The sequence below is a fragment of the Lemur catta genome, chromosome 19, assembly GCF_020740605.2.
Source record: "Lemur catta isolate mLemCat1 chromosome 19, mLemCat1.pri, whole genome shotgun sequence".
NCBI lineage: Eukaryota > Metazoa > Chordata > Mammalia > Primates > Lemuridae > Lemur > Lemur catta.
Genome location: NC_059146.1, coordinates 31,106,534 through 31,132,332, shown reverse-complemented (window position 1 = coordinate 31,132,332; position 25,799 = coordinate 31,106,534). Strand labels below are relative to the sequence as shown.

General features: G+C 35.6%; 1 protein-coding gene and 1 long non-coding RNA gene across 8 annotated transcripts in view; one reads left to right on the top strand and one right to left on the bottom strand.

Annotated features, from left to right (window-relative positions):
- Positions 1 to 17,873, top strand: part of LOC123624404 — a 26,103-nt gene extending 8,230 nt beyond the window's left edge. Inside the window, exon 3 of the long non-coding RNA XR_006730128.1 lies at positions 16,730 to 17,873. This is a non-coding gene — a long non-coding RNA (uncharacterized LOC123624404). The remainder of the gene's footprint in view (positions 1 to 16,729) is intronic.
- LOC123624403 (zinc finger protein 345) lies at positions 10,247 to 25,799 on the bottom strand. 7 transcript variants are annotated; one of them, XR_006730127.1, is made up of 3 exons: positions 25,751 to 25,799; positions 24,213 to 24,287; positions 14,697 to 14,872 (listed from the first exon to the last, which is right to left on the bottom strand). XR_006730127.1 is itself a non-coding variant. In XM_045532162.1 (2 exons), the coding sequence occupies exon 2, from the start codon at positions 12,664 to 12,666 to the stop codon at positions 11,203 to 11,205; it is 1,464 nt and encodes a 487-aa protein (XP_045388118.1). In that variant the 5' UTR covers positions 12,667 to 12,745; positions 25,129 to 25,217; the 3' UTR covers positions 10,247 to 11,202. The 7 variants fall into 7 exon arrangements, 1 of the variants encoding a protein (XP_045388118.1); XR_006730125.1 differs by lacking the exon at positions 25,751 to 25,799 and adding an exon at positions 25,129 to 25,217; XR_006730126.1 differs by lacking the exons at positions 14,697 to 14,872; positions 25,751 to 25,799 and adding exons at positions 21,626 to 21,650; positions 25,129 to 25,217.

Below are 25,799 nucleotides of genomic sequence, written 5' to 3'. Positions count from 1 at the left end.
ATGAATACTGCTATAAACATTATTGGCCATGGCTTTCTATGAACATACATTTTCTTTTCTTTTGGGGAAACACCCAGGAGTGGAATTGTTTGGATATAGTTAGTATATAGTTGTATGTTCAGTTTTATAGGAAATAGCCAGACCTTCTCCAAAGAGGTTGTATCATTTTACACTCTCAACAACATATGAGAGTTTCAGTTTCCCTACATCTTTGCCAACATTTGGTGCTGTCATTCTGAGTATGTATCTCATTGGTGTTCTGTAATGTTGCATAGTAGTTTTAATTTGAATTTCCCTAATGACGTTGATCACTTTTTTATGAGCTTATTGGCCATTCAGACATCGTCCTTTGTGAAATGTCTGCTCAAATTTTCTGCGTATTTTTAATTGGTTTGTTCATCTTTGTATAAAAGTTCTTGATGTATCCTAGATATTAGTCCCCTGTGAGATAAACTTTTTGTGAATATTTCTGCTAGCTTTGGGGTTGCTTAGTCATATTCTCAACAGTGTCTTTTGATGATCAAGTGCTTTTTTAATTTTGATAAAGTTTAATTTATCAATTTTTTTCTTTTATAGTTATTGATTTCTGTGACCCAAAAACTGTTGTCTACTGCCAGGTTGTAAATATATTTAGATATTTACCTATATTTTTTCTAGAAGCTTTAAAGTTATAGCTTTTTATATTAGTTCTAGGATTTATCTTTAATTAACTTTTGTTTGTGGTATCCAATTGGGGTTGAGGTTCATTTTTTTTCTATATTAATATCAAGTTGTTCCAGTACCATTTATTGAAATACAAATCGTATTTTTAACAGTGGATGTCTTTGGCACCTTTATTTGAAAATTAAATTATCAGGGTATGTTTTCTCTGCTGCTGTAACAAATTACCACAAACCTGGGGGCTTAAAACAACACAAATTTATTATCTTACTGTTCTGTAGGTCAAGAAGTCCAGTACGGGTCTCAGTGGACTAAAATCAAAGTGTTGGCACCACTGCATTATTTTCTAGAAGCTCTAGGGGAGAATCTGTTCCCTACTTATTTGGGTAATAGGCAGAATTCAGTTTATTGCATCTGTAAGTCCAAAGTTTCCATTTTCTTGCTGGCTGTAAGCTGAGGACCATTCCTAGCTTCTAGAGGCTGCTGCATTCCTCTGTCTTTAAAGCCAGCAACAAAGGGTCAAATCCTTCTCACATCACATCTCTCTGACCCAGCTGGTAAAGATTCTTCATCGTCCCTTCTCTTCCTAACACTTTAATTCTAAAGCTATTAGGTGAGGCTGAGCAAGGTAAGCATATATTCCAGTGAAGCTGTTTTTGGCCTAAAACAGTGATGTGTAGTTTCAGCACAGTGAAGAGGTATCTATCCAGGGAGAATATGGCAATGGAAATGGGATCTTGGTTTCTTCTGGGTGGACTGATCAGATGTTTTATACACACAGACACACACACACAATATATTTAAGGATAATGGAAGTAATATTTTTGTCTGTCAGAGAAGGGACAAAACTAGAAAGAGGCCGGGCGCAGTGGCTCACGCCTGGGAGCACTCTGGGAGGCTGAGGCGGGCGGATTGCTCGAGGTCAGGAGTTTGAGACCAGCCTGAGCAAGAGCAAGAGCAAGACCCCGTCTCTACGAAAAATAGAAAGAAATTATCTGGCCAACTAAAAATATATATAGAAAAAATTAGCCGGGCATGTCCCAGCTACTCGGGAGGCTGAGGCAGTAGGATCACTTAAGCCCAGGAGTTTGAGGTTGCTGTGAGCTAGGCTGACGCCATGGCACTCACTCTAGCCCGGGCAACAGAGCAAGACTCTGTCTCAAAAAAAAAAAAAAAAAAAAAAACTTGAATGAATTCAGTGGTTGTAGATTAGAATTGGAGGTATTATTGTGAAATTTTAATTTTCATTATACATATAAGATATAAAAATAAGTATAGATATAAATGTGTATGCAATGTGTGTGTGTGTTTATTCACTGGATTTGTCCACTAAGAGAGCCTGGGATAAGTGACACCCCAGTATCAGTGAGTATACTAGCACTCAGATCATGTTCTCTAAATATCATTACCCCCTCTAATAAAAACCAGGGTTCTTTGAAGAAATGATTGATTCCAGTGTTGGACAGGGCAAATACAAGATAAGCCTGGAAAATCTTATATGTGAAAGTAAGGAGTGCTCAAAGATTGACAGGGACATGTTAAAGGCCACAGAAGCCAGTAGAGGGGGCTCCCACTTGTTAAACCTGGGACAGACTAACCATAAAAATAAATTATAATAGTAGTACATTACAAACCTTTGAATGAAATAGAAATTAAGTCCAGACTGATATAAATTAATAAATTGAAAGTTTAATGAAGAATGGAATGTTTACATAGTCTCAGAATGCTTCCCCATAAAATCCTTATTAATTACAAAGAAGAAATAAGTTTACAGTAGAGAAGCCTGGCAGGTACAGCTTCATTAATTGATCAAAAAGAGTATGACCAGTAATGGGACAGATTGTCATCATGTGCCCCCGATAGGCACATGGGTTGCTTCTGTGGTATTCCTTCTAAAACACACAACCTGGCCATGAGGGAACATCAGAGAAAACAAATTAAGGGAAATTCTCCAAAGACTGCCTTATAATTATCAAAAGTGTCAAGGTTGTAACAGGGTAAGACTGAGAAACTGTTTCAGACTAAAGGAAAGAGACATGACATTTAAAGGCAATGTATGATTCTGAACTGGATCCTTTAGTGAAAATGACGTTAATTGGCAAGACTTAAATGGGATCTGATGTAGATTCAAGTAATATATTAATGTTAATTTCTTGATTTTGATAATTGTATTGTGGTTATGTAGGGACATGTCGTGTTTGTAGGAAATACCACATATTCAGGGGTCATGTGATATTAGGTCAGCAATTTACTTGCAAATAGTTCAGGGAAAAAAGTTCCTCATGCTACACTTGCAACTTTATGTAAGTTTGAGATTGATTGGATGGTTGGATGGATAGATAGGGGAAAAAAAGTTATGCAGCAATCTTTAAAAATATCTTCTAAATTTTTAAAATCCACATTAAAGGTCTCTAGGATTTTTGTATATGTGTATGTATATGCCTGTACATATTTGTGCCTCCAACAGTGTAGTTATTCTTGGCTTTTTGATGGATTTTAAGATTGTTCCCTCAAAAGGTGATTAATTTCTGTCAGTCTACCTGGAGATTTCTAGTTTATCTACCTGGAGATTTCTAGCCTGCCTTGCCTAGAGCTACTAAGCAAGCTGGGGTTTTCATTGGCTTATTTTTTCACCTATCCCCTAGGTTGTCTATCTCAGAATTCTATAGTCTTTCAAAAATTCTGAAACTTAAAGTTCAATTTTCATCTTTCTCATTTAGTTCTTGGCATACATTATGAAATGTCTCAGAATCTTAAATTTAGATCCATAGGACTATCTCCCATTGTCTCTTTATTGCCTATCATCATACTTTTAAAAACTTTCCCATGCACCCCCATTTTGTTATAAAAGTTGCTGCCTTCCTGTGAGCCCAACTCCAGCCTTACTACCTTTTTCCCTTTTTTTCTTGATTTGCAATGTGAAATAGAGCAGTCACACCAAAAAATAAAAAAAACATAAATGTATAGCTTAATAAATTATTGTTAAGTAAACATCCATGTAACCAGTACCCTGATTAAGAAAGACCATGGCCAGCACCCCAGAAGCCCTTCACCAATGCCTTGCAATCACTGCCTCTACCCTCCATCCTAAATACAGTGTAAGCACTATCCTGACATTTATGGTAATTATTCTTCTTATTTTTCATAGTTTTGTAATCAAAATATGCATTCTTAATGATTATACTTTAGTTTTTGAACTTTATATAAATGGAATTATCATATATGTATTTTTATGCTTGATTCCATTTGGCTAATGTTATGATTACATGATTTGTCCATGCTATTGTGTATACTTTTTGTTTGTTCATTATTATTTCTAACTAGACTGCACGTAGACTTGCATGACGGTACCACAGTTTACTTATCCATTCTATTAATGGATATTTGAGTTGCTTCTATTTCTTAGCTATTATAAATAATGCTGCTATGAACATATCTCCTGTTGCAGATAGGCATGCGTTTCTGTCAGTTATATACCTTAGAAGTATAATTATGAGCAAAATAGGTTATGTGTATTTTGAACTTTAGTTGGATAATGCCAGATTGTTTTCCCAAGTGTTCCAATTTATATTCACACCAGAAATGTGTAGTGTTACTCCACAGACTTACCAACAATTGCATTTTTGTTGGGTATTTATAGTCATTCTGGTGAATGTGTTAGTTTTAATTTACTCTCATTGTAGTTTTTTAATTTACTTTTTCCTGATTGCCAGTGAGGTGAAACATTTATTCATGTTTATTACATATGAAGTTCCCATTTTGTGAATTGCTGATCCAAGGCTGTTGTCCATTTTCCCACTGAATTATTACCCAGCTAATTTTTAACCCAGAGTTAAAAAAAACATTTTTTATATTCTGGATAAGTGTCTTGTGGGTTTTATGTGCTGCACATCTTTTCCCACTCAACTGCTCAATAGCCTGCTTTCTCCATCCCCTAATGACATCTTGGAATGAACAGATGTTCTTAAGTTTATTACAGCCAATTTTGTAAATCTTTTCTTTCATGATTAGTGATTTGAATGTCATATTTAAAAATCATTTTTACAACCCAAGTTCATGAAGATATTCATTGATAGTATCTTTTATAAGTTTTATTGTTTTACATATATATGTATATATATACACACATATAACTTCTGCATTCATGAACATCGTATTTCTCTATGTATACCATTAATTTCTCTCTAAAATTTTTTATAATTTTTTTGTGTGGAGGTTTTGCACATTAAGCCATCTGTATAATAAGCCAATTTTGCAATAGTTCTACCAGAAATTCTACTTGGGTTGTGTCTTATTAATTCTTTTGAGATACTGGTATATTCTGTTTTCTAAGCTTTTATTTTAGATTTGTCTCAATATACGTAAGTAGATCTGTGTTTTCGTTATGCATCTGTGCATTCTTTTTTTTCTTTTTTTTTTTTGAGACAGAGTCTCGCTGTGTTGCCCCGGCTAGAGTGAGTGCCGTGGTGTCAGCCTAGCTCACAGCAACCTCAAACTCTTGGGCTTAAGCGATCCTACTGCCTCAGCCTCCCCAGTAGCTGGGACTACAGGCATGTGCCACCATGCTTGGCTAATTTTTTCTATATATATTTTTTAGTTGGCCAGATAATTTCATTCTATTTTCAGTAGAGATGGGGGCTCGCTCTTGCTGAGGCTGGTCTCAAACTCCTGACCTCAAGCAATCCACCCACCTCAGCCTCCCAGAGTGCTAGGATTACAGGCCTGAGCCACTGCGCCCGGCCACATCTATGCATTCTTTATCAAAGTTTTCTGTTAAAATTCTCCATTCATAAAATGATTTTGGATGCTTCTTTTTATATGCTCTAGAACAGATCTGAAAACTTTTCTTAAAGGGAGAGACAGTAAATATATTAGGGTTTTTGGACTACTCAACTCTGTTGTAGTGAAAGCAGCGAAAGATAATATGTACATGCAGGGGTATGGCTGTATTCCACTAAAATTTTATTTATAAAATAAGTGGCAGGTGAATTTGGTCTGTGGGCTTTAGTTTGCTGACCACTGCTTTAGAATAGCTTAAATAAAAAAGGTGTGATTGATTTCTTTCTTTTCTTTTCTTTTCTTTTCTTTTCTTTTTTTTTTTTTTGAGACAGAGTCTCACTCTTTTGCCCTGGCTAGAGTGCCATGGTGTCAGCCTAGCTTGCAGCAACCTCAAACTCCTGGGCTTAAGCAATCCTGCCTCAGCCTCCCGAGTAGCTGGGACTAAAGGGTATGTGCCACCATGCCCAGCTAATTTTTTCTATATATTTTTAGTTGTCCATATAATTTCTTTCTATTTTTTTTTTTTTTTTTTTTAGTAGAGATGGAGTCTTGCTCTTGCTCGGGCTGGTCTCAAACTCCTGACCTCGAGCGATCCTCCCACCTTGGCCTCCCAGAGCCCGGCTGATCGATTTCTTAAAGTTTTAGTTGAAATCACTCATTAAACATCTAAATCTTGTACTTATGAAGAAAGCCTAGTTTCTTTTATTATGAATCTGTTTCTATTGTAGTTCTTCTTCCTGAGAGATTTCCTAACTCATATTTTCTAAATGTCTCTTAAATTTTTTTTATTCATCTACTGCAATTTTAATTTCCAAAGGCACTTTCTTATTTCTGTTTGTTCTTCTTATAATGCCCTGTTAATGCTCATCTTTAATGGCTCCATTCTCTTGGATTTTCTACAATATTGTTTACTGTTATTCTTTATTAATACATATCTATAGGGTACATTTGATATTTTGACACATGCAGATGTTTAATGATCAAGTCAGGGTATTTAGAATATCTATGACCTTAGTATACATAAAATATACGAATATATATATTCTCTATTGATCCATGTATCTGTTTTTGTATCAATACCATGCTGTTTTGGTTACTGTTGTCTTGTTGTATATTTTGAAGTAGTGTGAAGATTCCAGCTTTGTTTTGCTCAGGTTTGCTTTGGCTACTCTTGCTCCTTTGTGCTTCCATTGAATTTTGGGATGGTTGTTCTATTTCTGTGAAAAATGTCATTGGTATTTTGATAGGGATCTCATTCAATCAGTAGACTGCTTTGGATAGTGTGGTCATTATAACAATATTAATTGTTCTGATCGGCCGGGCACGGTGGCTCACGCCTGTAATTCTAGCACTCTGGGAGGCCGAGGTGGGTGGATCGCTTGAGGTCAGGAGTTCGAGACCAGCCTAAGCAAGAGCGAGCCCCCGTCTCTACTAAAAATAGAAAGAAATTATCTGGCCAACTAAAATATATAGACAAAATTAGCCAGGCATGGTGGCACATGCCTGTAGTCCCAGCTACTCGGGAGGCTGAGGCAGTAGGATTGCTTAAGCCCAGGAGTTTGAGGTTGCTGTGAGCTAGGCTGACACCACGGCACTCACTCTAGCCTGGGCAACAAAGCAAGGCTCTGTCTCAAAAAAAAAAAAAAAAATTCTTCTGATCTGTGAACATGGGATATCCTTCCATTTATTTCTGTCCTCTTCAATTTCTTTCATCAGTGTTTTTTAATTTTCCTTGTAGAGGTCGTTCATCCCCTTGGTTAGATTTATTCTTAGGTAGTTTTTTTGTAGCTATTGTAAATATTAGAAAAATTGTAATTCAACATCATTATGTATAAAGATAAAAACTATAATAAGCAGTGAAATATATGGTAACTAAACATAAATAGTAAAACCCCTATATTAAAAGGAGACCTTGAAAAAATATGGCTCTTTTGTGCACTTTTGTCAGAATAAGACAAATAAAATAACCAGAGAATATGTAAATAATGTAATCAACATGCTGAATATAATACAGTTATATAGAACTTTCTGCTTGACAGAGAGTATGTATTATTTCACATCATATGTCTGTAAAACATATATAAAAACCTAACTTGTATTTGGCCACAAAGAATAAATTCATATTTTAACCTTTTAACGAAGTTTTTATAGGTCACACACACATTATAATTCTGTATGCTAAATCTTTTTTCAGAAGAAGTTTTTGAACATTTGGAAAAAGACTCACACCCCAGATAACTAATGAGTCAAAAAGAAATTCAAAATTAAAATGAGATACCCAGATGTTAATTAAAATCCCATGGGACCTGCCAGCTAAAACAGTATTCAAAGGAAATCTTGTAGCCTTATATGCTTTCAATTTAAAAGAGACTGGAAAAACATTACTAAGCACCTATATTCCACTAAAAAAATACACATACACACACACACAGAAAAGCATTTAATAATGAAATGCACTTTTGAACTAGAAAAAAGCAAATAAAAATTGTTGAAAACATAAAGAAAGCCAAGAGAAAATTTTTTGAAAAGAAATTAAAGTGAACATGTCTCCTTTGAATCAATTTAGAGGAATAAAATGGTTTAAAAATAACACTGAACAGATACATACACACACACACACACACACACACACACACACACACATACAGACTAGAAATTGAAAGCCTCTCTGTAGCAACAAATTTAAAACAATAAAAATAAGGAAACAAAAAATACTGAATTAGTAGTTCATCAGTTCTAAAATGTCCTTTTTACCCCACATTTTATGTCTCTGAAATTGAGATTCATCTTATAATTACCTATTATAGATTAATCTGCATGATTTTAAAAATTAGTACTATATTAAAAATGGTGTATCTTACAATATGTGACATCTTAGATTTAATGAAATAAGGTACTTTAGTCTGTTTTTAATCATTTCTATTACACACCTTTTTAGAAATTTAGGAAAAACATCCAGTTCTCTCAAATTATAAAATGTACTGATGCTTATATATTTTCACCTTTTGTTCCGCTTTCCTATGCAAAATGTGATTGAATGCCAGAACATTTTCTGCAGGGCTCTGAGTGAGGTATAAGGAGGTATACAAAAGAAACTTCTGATAACTTTGGCCAGAGGGATTTCCTTCCAGCTTTCCTAGATACAGTTTTTGCATTGTGTCCCTTATATACTAACCATTTCTGTGCCTCCTTGAGTCAATTCTGGTGATTTAAACCCTTTTTCTGAAAGGTGCATTTTAATTTTCAAATAATTATTAAAAAGCTATATAAAATAGTAATACATGTACATTGAGTATCCCTTATCTGAAATGCTTGGGACCAGAAGTGCTTTGGATTTAAAATGTTTTTGGATTTTGGAATATTTGCATTATACTTTCAGATTAGCATCCCTAAACAAAAAGTCTAAAATCCAGGCCGGGCGTGGTGGCTCACGCCTGTAATCCTAGCCCTTCGGGAGGCCGAGGTGGGTGGATCGCTCAAGGTCAGGAGTTCGAGACCAGCCTGAGCGAGACCCCGTCTCTACTAAAAAATAGAAATAAAAATTATCTGGACAACTAAAAATATATATAGAAAAAATTAGCCGGGCATGGTGGCGCATGCCTGTAGTCCCAGCTACTCAGGAGGCTGAGGCAGTAGGATCGCTTAAGCCCAGGAGTTTGAGGTTGCTCTGAGCTAGGCTGATGCCAGGGCACTCGCTCTAGCCCAGGCAACAAAGTGAGACTCTCTCTCAAAAAAAAAAAAAAAAAGTCTAAAATCCAAAATGCTCCAGTGAACATTTGCTTTGAACGTCATGTCAGCACACAAAAAGTTTTGAATTTTGGAGCATATTTCACATTTGGATTTTCAAATTAGGAATATTAAACCTGTAATACATAAAATCTCTAGAGTAATGGCCTTTTCTCATTCAGAATGTTCACTTATCTTTATTTACTAGAATTGCTGTTATATTTTTATTTTTTCAGAGGAGCAGGTAGTGGTTATTAACCTAGTTTTTTTCTTTTAAAATTATTTCTCCTTTATTTTTACCTTTCATTACCCTTGGGATTTTTGTTGTAGTCTTTTTCCAACTTCTTGGGTTATATGCTTAGTTTCTTTATAATTTCTTTAATATTCTAAGATCTGAATGGATTTAGATAAAATTTCCTCTGTATATGATAGGTCCTCATAGGTTTTCTATGCAGTCAACTCACATTTATTTCAAAAGTAAATGTAATTTTAGTATTCATATTTTTATAAAGGGCCTACCATAGTTTTGTTTTTATTTCTACCCTGGTATGAACTTTATGGTGCATTTGCCTTATCACACTTTATAATCTCATCTTTTTCCTTAGGACAAATTATTCTTATTCAACAAGAATGGATGTTGATCAAACTTGTTCTGTATTGATTTACAGGAATGTCTTTCTCTCCTATGAGGTCTTTGTTGTTGAGTAAGATATGAATCATGGTTAAGAGTTTTTCCATAAATAATAAGAATCAAGCTTGAGAAGATAATAACAATGATGATAGTTAATAATCTTAACCAAGCATTTATTATGTGATAGGCACAATTATAGAATCCACACAACAAGCCTTTGAAGTTCTGTAATTATACCCACACATTACCATGTCTACATTTTATATGCATATAAAAGGATATGGAAGAATAAGTAAGTTGGTTAACATTGAAAAGGAACTGAGGTTAGGGATGTTGGTCAAAGGGAGGGGCAGCTTTATCTATAATGTATAAATCTTTTATATGCAAAAGTGATGCACGCATTATCTCTGAAATGAACAATAAATAATGACACATTCAAAAGGGGCCATCAAGGTAACTGTTTATAACAGCAAAACTTTCAGTATTTGACAAAATAAGAGTTTAATATACTCAGGGTAATACTGTAAAACTGATAAAATATTAACAATATATTCACATACAAAGAATATTAAGGGCTGGCTGTAGTATAGCATAATCCACACCTTGTTTCCGAAACAATGAGAGATATAGTTGTAAAAGATTTGCTCCAAAAGTTTGACAGTAATTATCTATGATTGGTAAGATTACAGATAACCATGTCCATTTTTTGTTCTCATCCACATTATTATAAGGGAAAGCTGTCCAAAATGAAGAGTATAAACTTTGTAAAAGGAAAATAAAATAATTCCAAAACAAAAGGTACAGGTCCATCAGATATTAAAGGATACTTAAAAATAACAGTTACTTAACAACAACAGGGTGAGACATAATAGATACATGTAAATTTTTTTAAAAAACACCTCATATGCAAGATTTATATGAATAAAAATATAACTTGCCATCTAATAGTAAGAAACTATGAAAATATGTAGAATTATTAAAAATGGTGTTAGGATGAGAATCAGGGGAGGGGGAAAAAAGGATAAATTTAGACATTCAATAAATAAAATAATTTTAATAGGGATCGGTAATTCTGTATAATACACACACACAAAATGAGACCATTAAAAAACAGTGGCAGAGTTAACCCAAAAATGAATTTTTCAATGTTTAAAATAAAGGCAAAATACAACTTTTTTTCATGTTAACATCCACAAGTATGAGATTTCCAAAAGTAATGGAAGAATTAATATAGATAAAGATCTTCAAATATTTATTTTATTCAGTGATTTTTTTTTCTGTATGATTTCTCTTAGGCTAACGTGAAGTATAAGTAAGACATTTGTGTCTTAATACATTCATAGAGATTTTCACCAGTATTAATATTCTTATGTGTTGAAAACTGTTCCTTACCACATAATTTAAAGTCATAGAGTTTCCAATTCACAGAGCTGCTCACCATTATGGTTTTTCTTATATTGCTGATACTCTGAACCCCTCCCACAAGCTTTTTCACATTCCTTACATTGATAAGGTTTCTCACCAATATGAATTCTCTGATGTTGAGTAAGGCTAGAGCCACTATGAAAAGCCTTCCCACATTCCTTACATTCATAGAGTTTCTCACCAGTGTGTATTCTCTGATGCCGATTAACAGCGGAGTTACTACTAAAGGACTTTCCACATTCTTTACATTCATAGGGTTTTTCACCAGTATGGATTAGCTGGTGTTGATTAAGTTTTGAGCCACTACCAAAGGCTTTCCCACATTCCTTACATTCATAGGGTTTCTCACCAGTATGAATTCTCCAATGCTGAGTAAGGTCTGAGCCACTACTAAAGGCCTTTCCACATTCCTTACATTCATAAGGTTTTTCACCAGTGTGCATCCTTTGATGCTGAATAAGTTTTGAACCACTTCTAAAGGCTTTCTCACATTCTGTACACTCATAGGGTTTCTCACCAGTGTGAATTCTCTGATGTTGAGTGAGATCTGAGCCACTATTAAAAGCCTTTCCGCATTCCTTACATATATAAGGTTTCTCACCAGTGTGAATTCTTTGATGTCGAGTAAGGGCTGATCCAAAACTAAAGGCCTTCCCACATTCATTACATATATATGGCTTCTCACCAGTATGAATTCTCTGATGGCGAGTAAGGGCTGAACCACTACTAAAGGCCATTCCACATGCTTTACATTCATAAGGCTTCTCACCAGTATGAATTCGCTGATGTTGAGTAAGGTTTGAACCACTGCCAAAGGCTTTCCCACAGTCCTTACATTCATAAGGTTTCTCACCTGTGTGAATTCTGTGATGACGAGTAAGGGCTGATTCAAAACTAAAGGACTTCCCACATTCCTTACATTCATAAGGTTTTTCACCACTGTGAATTATCTGATGTCGAATAAGGCCTGATCCAAAACTAAAGGCTTTCCCACATTCCTTACATTCATACGGTTTCTCACCAGTATGAATTCTTTGATGGTGGGTAAGGTTTGAGCCACTACCAAAGGCCTTCCCACATTCCTTACATTCATAAGGTTTCTCACCAGTATGAATTCTTTGATGGTAAGCAAGGTTTGCACCACTACCAAAAGCCTTGCCACATTCTTTACACTCGTAAGGTTTCTCACCAGTATGAATTCGCTGATGTCGAATAAGGACCGAAACAAAACTAAAATCCTTCCCACATTCCTTACATTCAAGGAGTTTCTCATCAGTGTGAATTCTCTGATGCTGGGTACTGAAAGTGGGCATGTCTTCAGGAGTAAATATCATTTCACTGAAATGTCCTTCCTGAGATCCCTGTTTTCTCTCAAACTGGCTTTTACATTCCCAATCACCTCTGAAACTTGAACACTCAATGCTGTGTTTTGTAAGTCTTTCCATTATCTCTCATCAGGATGATTCTATTCCATAAATATCCTTTTTCAGAAATAATTTCTTGGTGTCAACCTTGATTCACAGTCTGAAAGAAAATATAAAAGCAAACATTCACTTTTTTTTGTGTTCTGGGAGAAATTAAACTTTTATAATAGATAGGAAAGACTTAAATTAATTTTCATAAAAGGGAGTGGCTTATACAATTCTCAAATATGATTGAGCAATTTGAAAAATAGATAAGGAAAGCAGAGAGAATGAATAAAAGTCACACTAGTAGGTGAAAGAGGTGTTTAGGAAAATGGATTAAGTCAATTATTCCTAAATGGCAGTTTAGATAAAAATCCTCTGCCAACTTGGGGAGCTTAGTAAATATGCAGATGTCCTGGATCTGCCCTAATTTTTTAAGAAGATAAATCTAGTGGCATATACATTTATAAATGAGGATAATTATTAATATCATACCTATTGCTTAGGGTTGTTTGGAGCATTAAATTTTTCCTGGGAAGGAGAATCTGGGATAGATGCTCAAGTAATAAATATAATTTGCATATAAACTGAAGGAAACAGAAGACAAAGGTGCTCCAGATACAGCCCTTTCCAAATGAAAGACTAATGTGCTGAATGAGTATGGAATGAGCAATGGAGAGGGAAGATTCTTCTGTGGTTACAATATGATTTGTTTATGCTATTTGATAAAAATCAATGTTTCCTCCTAATTTTGTGAGGCTAACCTTGGGAGAACAGAAGAAGGGACTCAGCAAGGGCTATAGCAAAGTAACTGAGAGTCTAATTTTAAAATCAGAGAGGAGGGAAGAGAAGATAAAAGTTAATGTGAAACTACTGGACGATTACAAGAAGGATAAAGATAGATGAGTATTCTGAATCCCAGGTTTGATGATTACTGTATGATGATGCTGTGATAACTGGATAAACACAGGAAAACATAAAACATTAACTCAAAATAGATCAATTACCTAAATAGAAGAGCTAAGTCCTAAAACTCTTTCAAGAAAACATAGGGAATTCTAAATCTTCATGTCTTCAGATTTGGCAATGGATTCTTAGATTTGACACCAAAAGCACAAGCAATGAAAGAAAAAATATATCAGTTTGAATTAATAAAAGTTAAAAGTTTTGTGCTTCAAATGGGTACAGGGTGTTTCTATAAGCAGATGAAAAAAATTAACACTAGAGAGAGCTGATGGTTGCACAACATTATAAATACAGTATATATCACTGAATTTACACTAAACACTGAATTGTACACGTTAAAATGGTTAATTGTATCTTACACAAATTTGACTTAAATTTTTAAAAAATGGGAAAAAGAAAAGGAGCTAAAAGGTAACTCAAATGACAAGATGCTTAGTTTCATTAGTAATTATAATGCAAATTAAAGTGAGATATTACTAAATATACTTGGTAGTTAAAAAGCATTACTATTCCAAATGTCAGCAAAGATATGGAGCAGAAACTGTTAGAAGTAGAAACTCATATAACTACTGAAAAATAGTTTGGCATCATCTAGGTTAACATGCATTTTCTCTATGACCCAGCAACTCTGCTTCTAGGAAAAACATATACCAAGATGTTCATAACAACATTTTTATTAAGAGCAAAGTGCTGGCAACCCAATTATCCACAAAAAATATGTATTGGATAAAATGTTCTGCAATATAGCCATAAACTTTATGAAATAAAATGAAATAGCATACAGTGGTAAAAATAAACAAGATATATCTAAATCATTCAACATAAATTAATTTTTTAAATATTAAAAGTTAACAAAAGGACATACACAGTATGTTGCAATTTATATAAATGTAAAAGCAGGCAAAACTGTATAATATTCTTTAGTGAGTCAAGAAAGTTGGTAAAAAAAAGTCCTTATAATACAATTACTCTGCCATTCAGTGAGCCACAGATGTGCTCTCTCCAACAAGGTCTGCATCTTAGTCCTGGGAGGGCTTCTTCCTTGGGCACTCGAGCTCCACCATTAGGAGCAGTGGCTGCTCTTTGTAGCTGTGATTCTTGTGGTCTTTAGAGTTCCCTTTACTTCTTACTATATGATCTTTTGTTACTCTACTCTAATTATACTAATATTTCATTTGTTATATTAAACTTTCCCAGTTCAAATTACTGTATTTTTTGTCTCTTGATTAGATATTGACTGCAACAGAATTGGTGCCTTAAGTGGTCCCAGGAGACAGGCCTGCAAAGATGGAATTTGGGCATTAGTTTGGTCATGCCTTTTAGCCATGCCTTAAATCTTTGTTGCACTGATCTGTTCTATTATTTTTACTAATCTTTTCGGCTTGACTGGAGTGCAGAGCTCTAAGCCAACAGGATTTGGGATACTAGAAATCCATGGCATACTGTGACTTCATAATTAATCAAGCTGTGGTTGATTGTGATGAAGTTCCAACTAAAGCAAGTGCCATGGGAGCCAAATAGTTGCTGTACTTAACCATTGTGACAGTAATGACGACTTATAAGGACTATGGTGTAGGATGAAGTCATTTCAATCCACTTTAGTGCTTTCAAAGAGAAACTGACAAGTTCAGGTTTATTAACTCTCAGCTCAAGTCACAGTCTGAGAACCAGAACATTTCCATAAAAACCCTAAAAGAATCTCTCATTTTTTGTAGTTGCAGGGCCGATACTGCTAAAAATCAACACAAAATTGTTCAGGTTGCTGAGCTATGATGACAGTTGAATTTACACTCTTATCGTGTTTTTCATGTGAAAGTTGGGAGACTGGTAAATAATAAGGTCCTAAAATTTGGAGTTGGGACATCTGGATGGGACCCAAATAAAACTGACAATCTTGAACTCCAAGTCATTTTGGGACTCTCTTACCAGTGGAAATAACTTGAAATCAAGCATCTGAGAAACTAGCTTTCCTCTGATTGAAAACACTGTGATAACATCATCTGGAGTGATGCCTTCAAAGGGCATGCTCATTCTCTTCAAGACCCACCAGAACCATTCTGTTGCCACTAGATCTATAATGAGAATCCTATATCAGCATAATCCAAGGTGACAGCTAAATACTATGACCTAGGAGGAAATAACTTGGTGTATTATTGTTTGCTAGGGCTGCCATAACACAATACCACAGACTGGGTGGCTTAAATAAGAGAAAGTTGTTTGCTCACAGTTCTGGAGGTTAGAAATCCAATATTAAGGTGTTTGTAGGTTTGGTTTCTTCTAAAGTCTCCTTGGCTTGCAGATGGTTACTTTCTTGCTGTGTGCTCACATGGTCTTTCTGCCATGTGTGGGTGAGGATCCTTGGTGTCTCTGTGTGTCCAGATTTCCTCTCTCGTAAGAATAGCAGTCAGATTGGATGAGAGTTCACTCTAATGGCCTCATTTTAATTTAATCATCTCTTTAAAAGTCCTATTTCCAAATACAATCACATTCTAAAGGTACTGGGGTTTAGGCTTTCAACATACGAATTTTGGGAAAGAGACAATTCAGCCCCAAAGATTGTGGGAACCGAGTGACAGTGCTCTATCTTGGATAGTTTTAACTTTTGGAACCCTGTTAATGTTTTACATACTCTACAATCAAATCAACAAGGGCAGAGTATTAAAAGTCAAACAGAATACAAATGGGAACAAACAGACTTAAATATATTTCAAATGAATAACATAAGCACTCTGTGTGATGGAAGAAAAAATGAATCCAAGTAAATTAGAGCACGATATTTTGACTATGTACCTTCAGTCTAAAGACAAAGAGAACTATAAACAAATACTGAGCTCTACTTAGTACGCTTGATTTTTACTACAGTATAGGTTAGCATTCTAAAACTTTATATATTCTAGAATTGAACAAATTAGTAAATATGAGGATAATAGATGCCAGGTTTTTAACTACAGAAGAAGGAAGACACAAATGTGGAACAGGTTAGGACTAGAATGAGTGCCTATAGTCTTATCACCTAGATCTTAGTTTCTGAATATTCTTCACTGCAAGAAATAAGAGCTTTTTAGAGAAATGATTCATTCCAGGCTGAAACTAAGAGAGTATTTGGAAATGAGCCCAGAACATGTTTTCATTCCAGGAAGAAAATGCTCAGAGAATCAGAGAGACAAGTCAAAAGGACACAGAAGCCAGCGTTAATGGGCTCCCACTGGCCAAATCTGGGACAATTTGAGTATGAAAATAAATAGTAACAGATTATAATTCATTGTGTCGAGTAAAAATCTATGAATTCATATTTACAAATTAACAAATAAGTCAGGGAGAAGGGAAAGGTCTAAAGCTCTTTACAGTAGAATGCCAACTAATTAATACAGACAAAATAATGGAGATAAAAATAAAAAACTCTGTCATTTTGAAAATATCATAGCAATAACAGATCTGACATTAATTATCAATGGATGCTAAAACCAGTGAGTGAAAGTTTGATGACAAGTTGTTTACACAGTTTCAAAATCTCTCTCCACAATTATTTATTCATTACAAATAGACAACTATCAATTTTAAAGTGGACAAACATGGTAGATATCACCTTAACAAATTATCAAAATTAACATCTCCAGAGATGGGACAAATCAACATCATGTATCTCCTGATCTGAAGCACTGAGAAGGATACACTATCACTTCTGTGGTGTTCCTGCCACAAAATTTACAACCTGAATGCAAGCATGAGGAACAAAAAGGCAAACCCAAATTAAGGGACTTCCTACAGAATAATTGGCTTACCCTCTCCAAAAATGTCAAGGCCAAGAAAAAGAGAGAACACTTCTTCCAGATTAAAGACTAGAGAGAAACAATAACTTAATTAAATCTGTGATCCTAGACTGGATCCTGGACAATGTGTGGGGAAAGGGTAGGATGGACTGTTATAAAGAATATCATTGGGATGAGTGAAAAATTTTAATTATGCATTATGGATTAGAGAACGGTATCATATAAATATTAAACTTTCATATTTTAATGACTACTGTGGTTATAAAAGAGAATACTCTTGTTCTTAGGAAATGACATACTGAAGTATTTAAAGATGAAGGGGCAAAATGTCTGCTACTTATTCTCAAATGGTTTAAATAAAACGTGTGTGTAGTTTGTGTGTGTGTGTGTGTGTGTGTGTGTGGAGTGAGAGGAAGAGAAAACAATTAAGTTCATATGAGAATGATAATGCAAATAGGCCAAAATGTAACAATTGGTAAATCTGAGTAACTGGTACACAGGAATACTGCATTCTATTCTTGTAACTTTTGTAAGTTTGAAATTTAATAAAAATTTAAAATTTACCAAAACAAAAAATATTCCTAAGTAATTCTCAATGCAAAATATGAAACTTAATGGAAATACAAACTACCTAGAAATGATGTAGCAATACACGTATCAAAAACCGGACACTGAGAAATTAGCAAATAAAAGAATTAATAGAATTCAATGCCTATAAAAAAAGAACATAACATCAATTTGAATTCTATATCACAACAAAAGAATCTCAAAAAAGGAAAGAATTGATGAAGATAAAATGGAACATAAAAAATAAAAAATATGTAAGATTCAAAAAACCCAACGCTTGCTTTTGAAAACAAAAAGAAGACTGCTAATTAAACATGGTATGTGTATGTACCATATGCTTTAGTTTTTCCCTCCCCCAAGACACTACTAAAATGAACAATGTATTTTCATAATAGTAGTTGCTAGCAAATACACAGTTATGGCAGATACTGCTGATTGCATACCTGAAAACCATCCCTTCCTTCCCCTACTTCCTTGCTATAAGATGGTGATTTTTTTTTTCACAGTTACTTTGCTCAGCTCCAGAAAATAAATTATGATATGTCTAAACCAGTGATTTTCATTCCTGATTACATGTTAAAATTACTTGGGTAGCTTTTCAAAAACTCTAAAGCTTGAACCCCACTCCAGGTCAAATTAATCTTAACGTTTTTCTTTCTTTCTTTCTTTTTTTGAGACAGAGTCTTACTCTGTTGCCCAGGCTAGAGTGCCATGGTGTCAGCCTAGCTCACAGCAACCTCAAACTCCTGGGCTCAAGTAATCCTCCTGCCTCAGCCTCCTGAGTAGCTGGGACTACAGGCATGCGCCCCCATGCCCGGGTAATTTTTTCTTATCAGCTCATATGAGCATAAGTCATCAGTTCTCAACCATGGCAGCACATTAGAATCATCTAGTGACCTTTTAAAAATAGTGATGCTCAGGCCATATCCTAGACCAATTAAAATCAGAATTGCTGGGGATAGGAGCAGTTGTTCAGTAACCAAGGATAAGAATAGCTAGCTTAAATGAAATGAAATCATTAACCCTCCATCCTATTTGTTGCAAATGCTTTTTTGCACCTTATAAAGCTATCAGTGACCTAACTGGCAGTAGAGAAACAGATTCTGTAGTAGACAGCTGAGTGTACTGTGACGTAATCAAGCCACTTTGAAATTTAATTTGGAAGTATTTACTGATGTTTAAAATATGTATATTCTATTATCCCCATAATTTTGCTTTTAATATATAGCTTAGAGAAGTCCTGTACATAGATATTCTTTGGAGCGCTGTTTAAAAACCAGAAAATTATTAAACATGTCACAGTATTACAAAATATAGTCTTACATAAAGCAATTAACACAAGGTAGCTCCATGTCTATGTGGACAATTCTCTGCACAGAATGAAAAAGCAAGTTTCAGAACAGTAACAGTAACACTTAGTGAATGTGTCAGGTCCTGTTCTAAGAATTCTATGCAAACCAACTCAATCCCTAGATCAACCCTATGATGCAGTTACTTTATTTTCTACATTTTGCAGTATATACTTATGATCCTCTTTATATAGAAATATTTTAAGTGACAAAACAGTACCACATACACGTTTATATGTATATATACTTAAATGCATAGGATAAAACTTTAAAAAAATAAATAACTGATAACAGTGGCTATCTTTGGGTAGATACTTGGGATTGGGAATTGTTGCCACATGGGACTTGAGCCCCTCTATAATATACAACTTATTTTTATAAAAAATATATATTCATTAATTACACATGTATTCTAATTTAACTAAAAAAGAAAAAAGAAAGAAAGCACTAGTGTTTGCCCAAAAGAGACTGTCATTATATATAATGGCAATAGTTTGTAAGCAAACCATATTCAACAAGACATGGTGAAAGTATGATGAAATCATGGGGCTTGGTGAAATGCTAACACTATGAGGCCATTACAACTCATGGTAAAGATAAATGTTAATGATATGAACAATTCATATGTATTTTGGCATAATAAACGGGTTGTTACAGGTCAGTAGCCATAATATGATCACATTAAAAAAGACTTCTAAGTATTTACTCTAACAACTTGACAGTAGTTATCTCTACTTGATAGGATTACAGATGACCTTTGTTTTTTCTTTATGCTTCTCTATATTTTCCAAATTTGTTGTAATAAGAAATTATTTTTGTAATGAAAAGTATAAAGAATACACCAATCTTCAGAAAAGAAGTGATATTCGATCAGATATTTAAAGAGTCTTAAAAGAAATAATCTAAACATGGTTCAAGTAGAAGCACAGAAACATCAATCAAAGAACTGAAAAAAATTCAAATATATAAAATAAACTACTTAATATACACCAAATAGGCAGTACAAAGTAAGAGAAAAGGAAATAATTATTGAATACGTGACATAAGAATAATGCTGAGTAAATGAAAAAAAAACTGAATTTAGATTCCTAATATGTCATAAAACAAATATTAAATGAATTGAAAAGTTATGCATATAAGATAATTGAAAGACACAATCCTGATTCTAAAGGATTTACAATGTAGCTATGGAACAAAATTTGCATATAAAATCCTTTGGGAAAAACAAAAGGCCTTTAGTTAAATGCTTTATACTGTAACTGCTATAGAGGTCCCAAGAATGGGAAGTAAAGGAGAAAGGGAACTAACATTTATTGAACACCTCATGTGTGTTAAGTGTTTTACACATATCTTATTTCAATCTCAACAACATTGAGAGAAAGGTGTTATTATCTGTTATTCACAGGTTTAACAGCTCACAGATGGTATAGCTGAGATCAGAAGCCACATTTTTCTGATACTAGAGCCCATGCTCTTTATATCATATTACAGAGAGATGAGACTAATGTGGGTAAAATAATCTGAGATGATTTTTTTTCCCCAATGGAGCCAATATTTGAACTAAAGTTTTGGTAAGAACAGGTGGCAAAGATGTAGAGGCAGAAATTACCTGACAGAGCACAGTGGAGGGTAACAGGTAGGGGAGAGGAAAGGATAGTTTAAAATGAAATGTAATGTAGAGAAGAGTAAAAGATACTATATAAAATAGACTTGATTAGATCAGGTATTATTAAAGATATTAAACAACAAATATCTATATCTGTATCTAAATCTATATCTAATTTCCATATTCCCCACTTCCTAAAATGTATTTGAGGAGACTAAGAATAAAAGAAAATGTTTGAAATCATACATAAAGAACTGGAGAAAACAGGTGTGGAAGGATACCATGTATATAGAACCCTTTACCCACAGCTTTGTCTTCCTCAGGTACTGTTACCAGTAACCTGCTTATTGGTTCAAAGGTCCAACACCTTGTCTGGAGCTCAAGAATGATTGGAAGGAAACTGTAAACCATGTTTCTGCTCAATTCCAGGCTGAAGTTAGAAGTCTGTGGAAAGAACAAGGTGTATACAAATGGAATCCAAGTTTTGAAGGATATTAGAAAGGGAATTTTCAAGTCCTTTCTTATACAACCTAGCTGTTCAAGTTAGCATACAATCATTTTCGTTCTTCTAATTAAGCTGCCTTTCTTATTTCAGGAAAAAAGAAAGATGATGACAAGGTCATTAATAACTTAATATCAAAAACCCAGGCTAGCGGCCGGGTGCAGTGGCTCATACCTATAATCTTAGCACTCTGGGAAGCCAAGGCAGGAGGATGGCTTGAGCTCAGGAGTTCAAGACCAGCCTGAGCAAGACTGAGACCCTGTCTGAAAGAAGAAAAAAAAAAAAGGTAAAATTATCACTTTGATCATTATCTAAAGTGCTCAGATTCCTGACAGTCAATGCAAAAGTAATATACTGTACAATGGATTATATAATAGTTCCTAATTGTCTGGAACTATTTACAGGAGATAAGCAAGACCTTGTTGACATACATTAAGACATATATCAATTTAGAAGTTGATGTTATTAGAAAAGTCCCCAAATTTCTACCCATATAATTATACATATAATGCAATTCAATCAAAATCCCAAGAGATGTTTGAGTGGAACCAAGGTAATTCAAAAATTTATATGGAAATGCAAAGGAATACAAACAGCCAAGACACTCTCGAGGAACAAGGTGAGAGGACTTACTCCAATATAAAGTTATGGTGAATAAGATAATAATGGTATTCCTACAAGGAGAGACAAATAGACTAAGGGAACAGAATATAGAATACAAAAATAGATGCAGACATATATGGTCAATTGAGTTTTTACTAAAATGACACTGAATATCAGTGCAGAAAAGATGAATTTTTCAATAAATGATACTAGAAAAATTGGAAAATGAAATCGAATCCTACCCTATAGAAATCAATTCCAAGTAGTATAAAAACCAAAATGTTATAGCCAAAATGTAGAAAGATTTTAGAAGAAACTCTTCATTTGGAGGTAGACAAAAATTTCTTAAACAAGCACTAACCATAGGAAAAGATTTCATTACATGGAAATCCAGAATCTCTATCCATCAAAAGGCACCATAAAGAGTGAAAAACCAAGCTAGAGCAGGAGAAAATATTTGCCACACATATAACCAACAAAAGACTAAAATACAGAAGATATATTAATATAAACATATATATACATATATAACTGCTATAAATCACTGAAAAACAACCCAATTAAAAACTGGCAAAATATTTAAACAAACAAAAAGAGGACATTACAAAAGAGGACATTCAAGTGACCAAGAATTGGTGCTCAGCTTCATTAATAATAAAGGAACTATAAATTAAACATGATAACATTAGACACTCAACAAATAGGCAAAAACTTGAAAAGTATAATGATGCCAAGAGCTGGCATGGATGTGGTGCTAAAGGAATCCTTGTAAACTGCTGGTACAAGTGAAAACTTGCACACTATCTTTAGAGAACAGTTTGGTAATGTCTGGTAAAATTGAAGATTACAAACCTTATTCATCAGCAATTAATGGCACTAAAGGAATGCAAGCATACGTGCACCAAAATATGTGCACAAAATGTTCAGAGTCACACTGCCTGTAATAGCCAAAAATCAGAGGCAAGTCAAATGTACATTAAAAGTAGAATGGATAGCAAATTATAATATGTTCATACAGTGGGATAGTATACATTCAAAAATAAAAAGAATGAACCGTAGTTTTTTGTGAAAAAAGACACAAAGGAATGTCTAGTCATACAAAGCTAGAAAACAGACAAAAACTACACCTATGTGGTTTGGGGATTCATACATAGGTACTAAAGCTCTAGTGAAAAGCAAAGAAATGATCACAGTGATTATCACCATAGGAGCACAATGTTTGTGACTGTGGAGGAGTACATCAGGGGCTTCTTCAGCGATGGCTATATTCTACTTCTTGACCTGCATACTCCTTACATGGAGTTATAGTTATTTCTTTAACTACACAAATGAGTGTTTTGTGCCATTTCTGTACCAAATTTGAAAGAAAAAATAAGCCGTAGGCATTCTAATAAATATTATACATCTCTAAAAATATTTTCAAAATAAACTATGTAGGAAAATACTTAAATATAATTTTATGTGAAAATGTAAAGTCTAAAATGGTAAATGCATGAATTCAATTTTTAAAAATCATATTTTATATATGCACATAAAACATAAGGGGAAGGCGAGGCATGGTGGCTCACACCTGTAATCCTAGCACTCTGGCAGGCCGAGGCGGGAGGACCACTCGAGGTCAGGAGTTTTAGACCAGCCTGAGCAAGAGCGAGACCCTGTCTCTACTAAAAAATAGAAAGAAATGATCTGGACAACTAAAAATATATAGAAAAAAAATTAGCCGGGCATGGTGGCGCATGCCTGTAGTCCCAGCTACTCGGGAGGCTGAGGCAGGAGGATTGGTTGAGCCCAGGAGTTTGAGGTTGCTGTGAGCCAGGCTGATGCCATGGCACTCTAGCCTGGGCAACAGAGTGAGACTCTGTCTCAAAGAAGAAAAACATAAGGGGAAGGTTAGCATTGGTTTTAACTGGGAATTTAAATATTTTTTTCATTAGCGATTTCTGTACTTTGAAATTATGTAAAACAATCATGTTTTACTTTTATAATCAGAAAGAAACAGTATTTTTTTTAAAGACACCATAAAGAAAAATTAAAGCCATCTGACAAATTAGTAAGGGAAAATCAGATGGGGGAGGGAAGTTGAGGTTTGGAGCAGCCACATTTTCTCAAAGGGGAAATTCCAGGGATCAGGTCATCTAATGGGCAAGAATTTTCAAGAGAAGGAAAGCAAGGCATGTCCTGACAAAGAAAAAGGATTTCAAGAAAAAGAGGAAACAGGCTACCTTGCAGGTGCCTTGTGGACGTTCAACAACCATTCTTTACTCCTCTTTGGAGGCCTCTATCCAAGTAGGGCAGAGCTGGGAAAGGAGAAAGGAGTCAGGAAACGTCAGGCTCTTCTGGGAGCCCATTTGACCATTTCAGAAGTCACCCTGGCTCAGTCCCTGCCGCCCACCACCTACAGAGGAAGGTCAGAGAAGTCTAGGGCATCCTGCTCAATTCAGGCATCACAGACAAGAGGGGGTCAGTGCAGTTCTGGGCAGAATCTGTCCCTGACTTCACAGAGGTCTTCCGTGACTGCAGTCACAAAGGCACAGACAAAGACGCCCCACACCTACAGTGGCTATAGGAACACACAGTCACACAAACTCACACCACGGGGCCGCAAACGTCACACGCATACCAAACCTAAACACAATGGGGTGCACACAGTCCCACACACACCACGGGGACGGATACAGTCACAACCGCGGAGTCCATAGGCACCTCTTACTCTCTCAGTGCCATACACCTTCGGGACACAGTGACAACAAATTCACGTGCACCCTAAACCAAAAATATGAACACACGGGGAAATAGCTACAAACCTCACAGTTAAGGCATCCTACACCCACACACACAGTTTGGAAAATGGTAATAAGCACACACACACCAAGGGGACACAGCCACAACCGCGGTTAAGGAACCACAAACTCGCAAACATAGTGCCACACCAGGTCACACAAACTCCAATCACACACGCACAGTCATAACCGGGAAAAAAACTCCCCGCCCTCACAGTTCCGTACACAGACACACGCCCACCACAGAGACACAGTCGCAATCAGACACATGCACTCCTCACAATCTCTTCTCAGCCTGCTCCCACGCATCCCACTCAGGCCGGAGGTTCCAGACGAGCCCGGCTCGGAGCTGCCTCACCTATCTCTGCCTGCCGGCTAGGGTCAGCTCCGCTCCACACCAGTGGAAGCCCGCTTTCACAAAGCCTGAGGCTGTTCGCCCAAGCCCGCGGGAAGATCCCGCCCACTCCACCGGAGACGATCTAGTTCTCGCGGGAGAGATCACTGGGCCCAGAGGCCTCTGGGAGGTGTAGTCCAGGAAGCGACAAGACGCTGAAAACTACAGCCTGGTCATCCGTATTCCCGTGGTGCGGACTCTGGAACAGTCCAAAACTCTGGAGCTAACCCGCTCATCGGAGCCTTCCAGGAATCTCAGCTGACAAGGACTCCCTAGACCAAACTTTAGTCAGGCTCCTCTGAGCCCGGCCTGCCAACCCCATTTCAGCAAGAGTCCTGCCAAACCAGTTTCGCAAGAATCCCCCCACCCTTGATATTTAATACTTAACTTCCTCTTAGTAATTTACCGCCACTGTCTCCTTCACCCTACCCGTCAGCTGCAAATCTCCAGCTACTCTTGTATTCGAAGTTGACTATTGCAATAGTCTTTTAACGAAGTCCTCCTTGCCTATTTAACTTATCTGGTGCAATTTTTCTTTGACACAGCCCAGCCTCAGAGTGAGGCCCTCCAGACTTCGGCCACTTACCTGGAGACATGCAGGGTCACAGGGCCTCCTGGGAAATGTAGTCCAAGAC

Excerpts from the sequence above, each read along its gene's own strand:
- LOC123624403 (XM_045532162.1), bottom strand. The coding sequence starts at position 12,666 with ATGGAAAGACTTACAAAACACAGCATTGAGTGTTCAAGTTTCAGAGGT.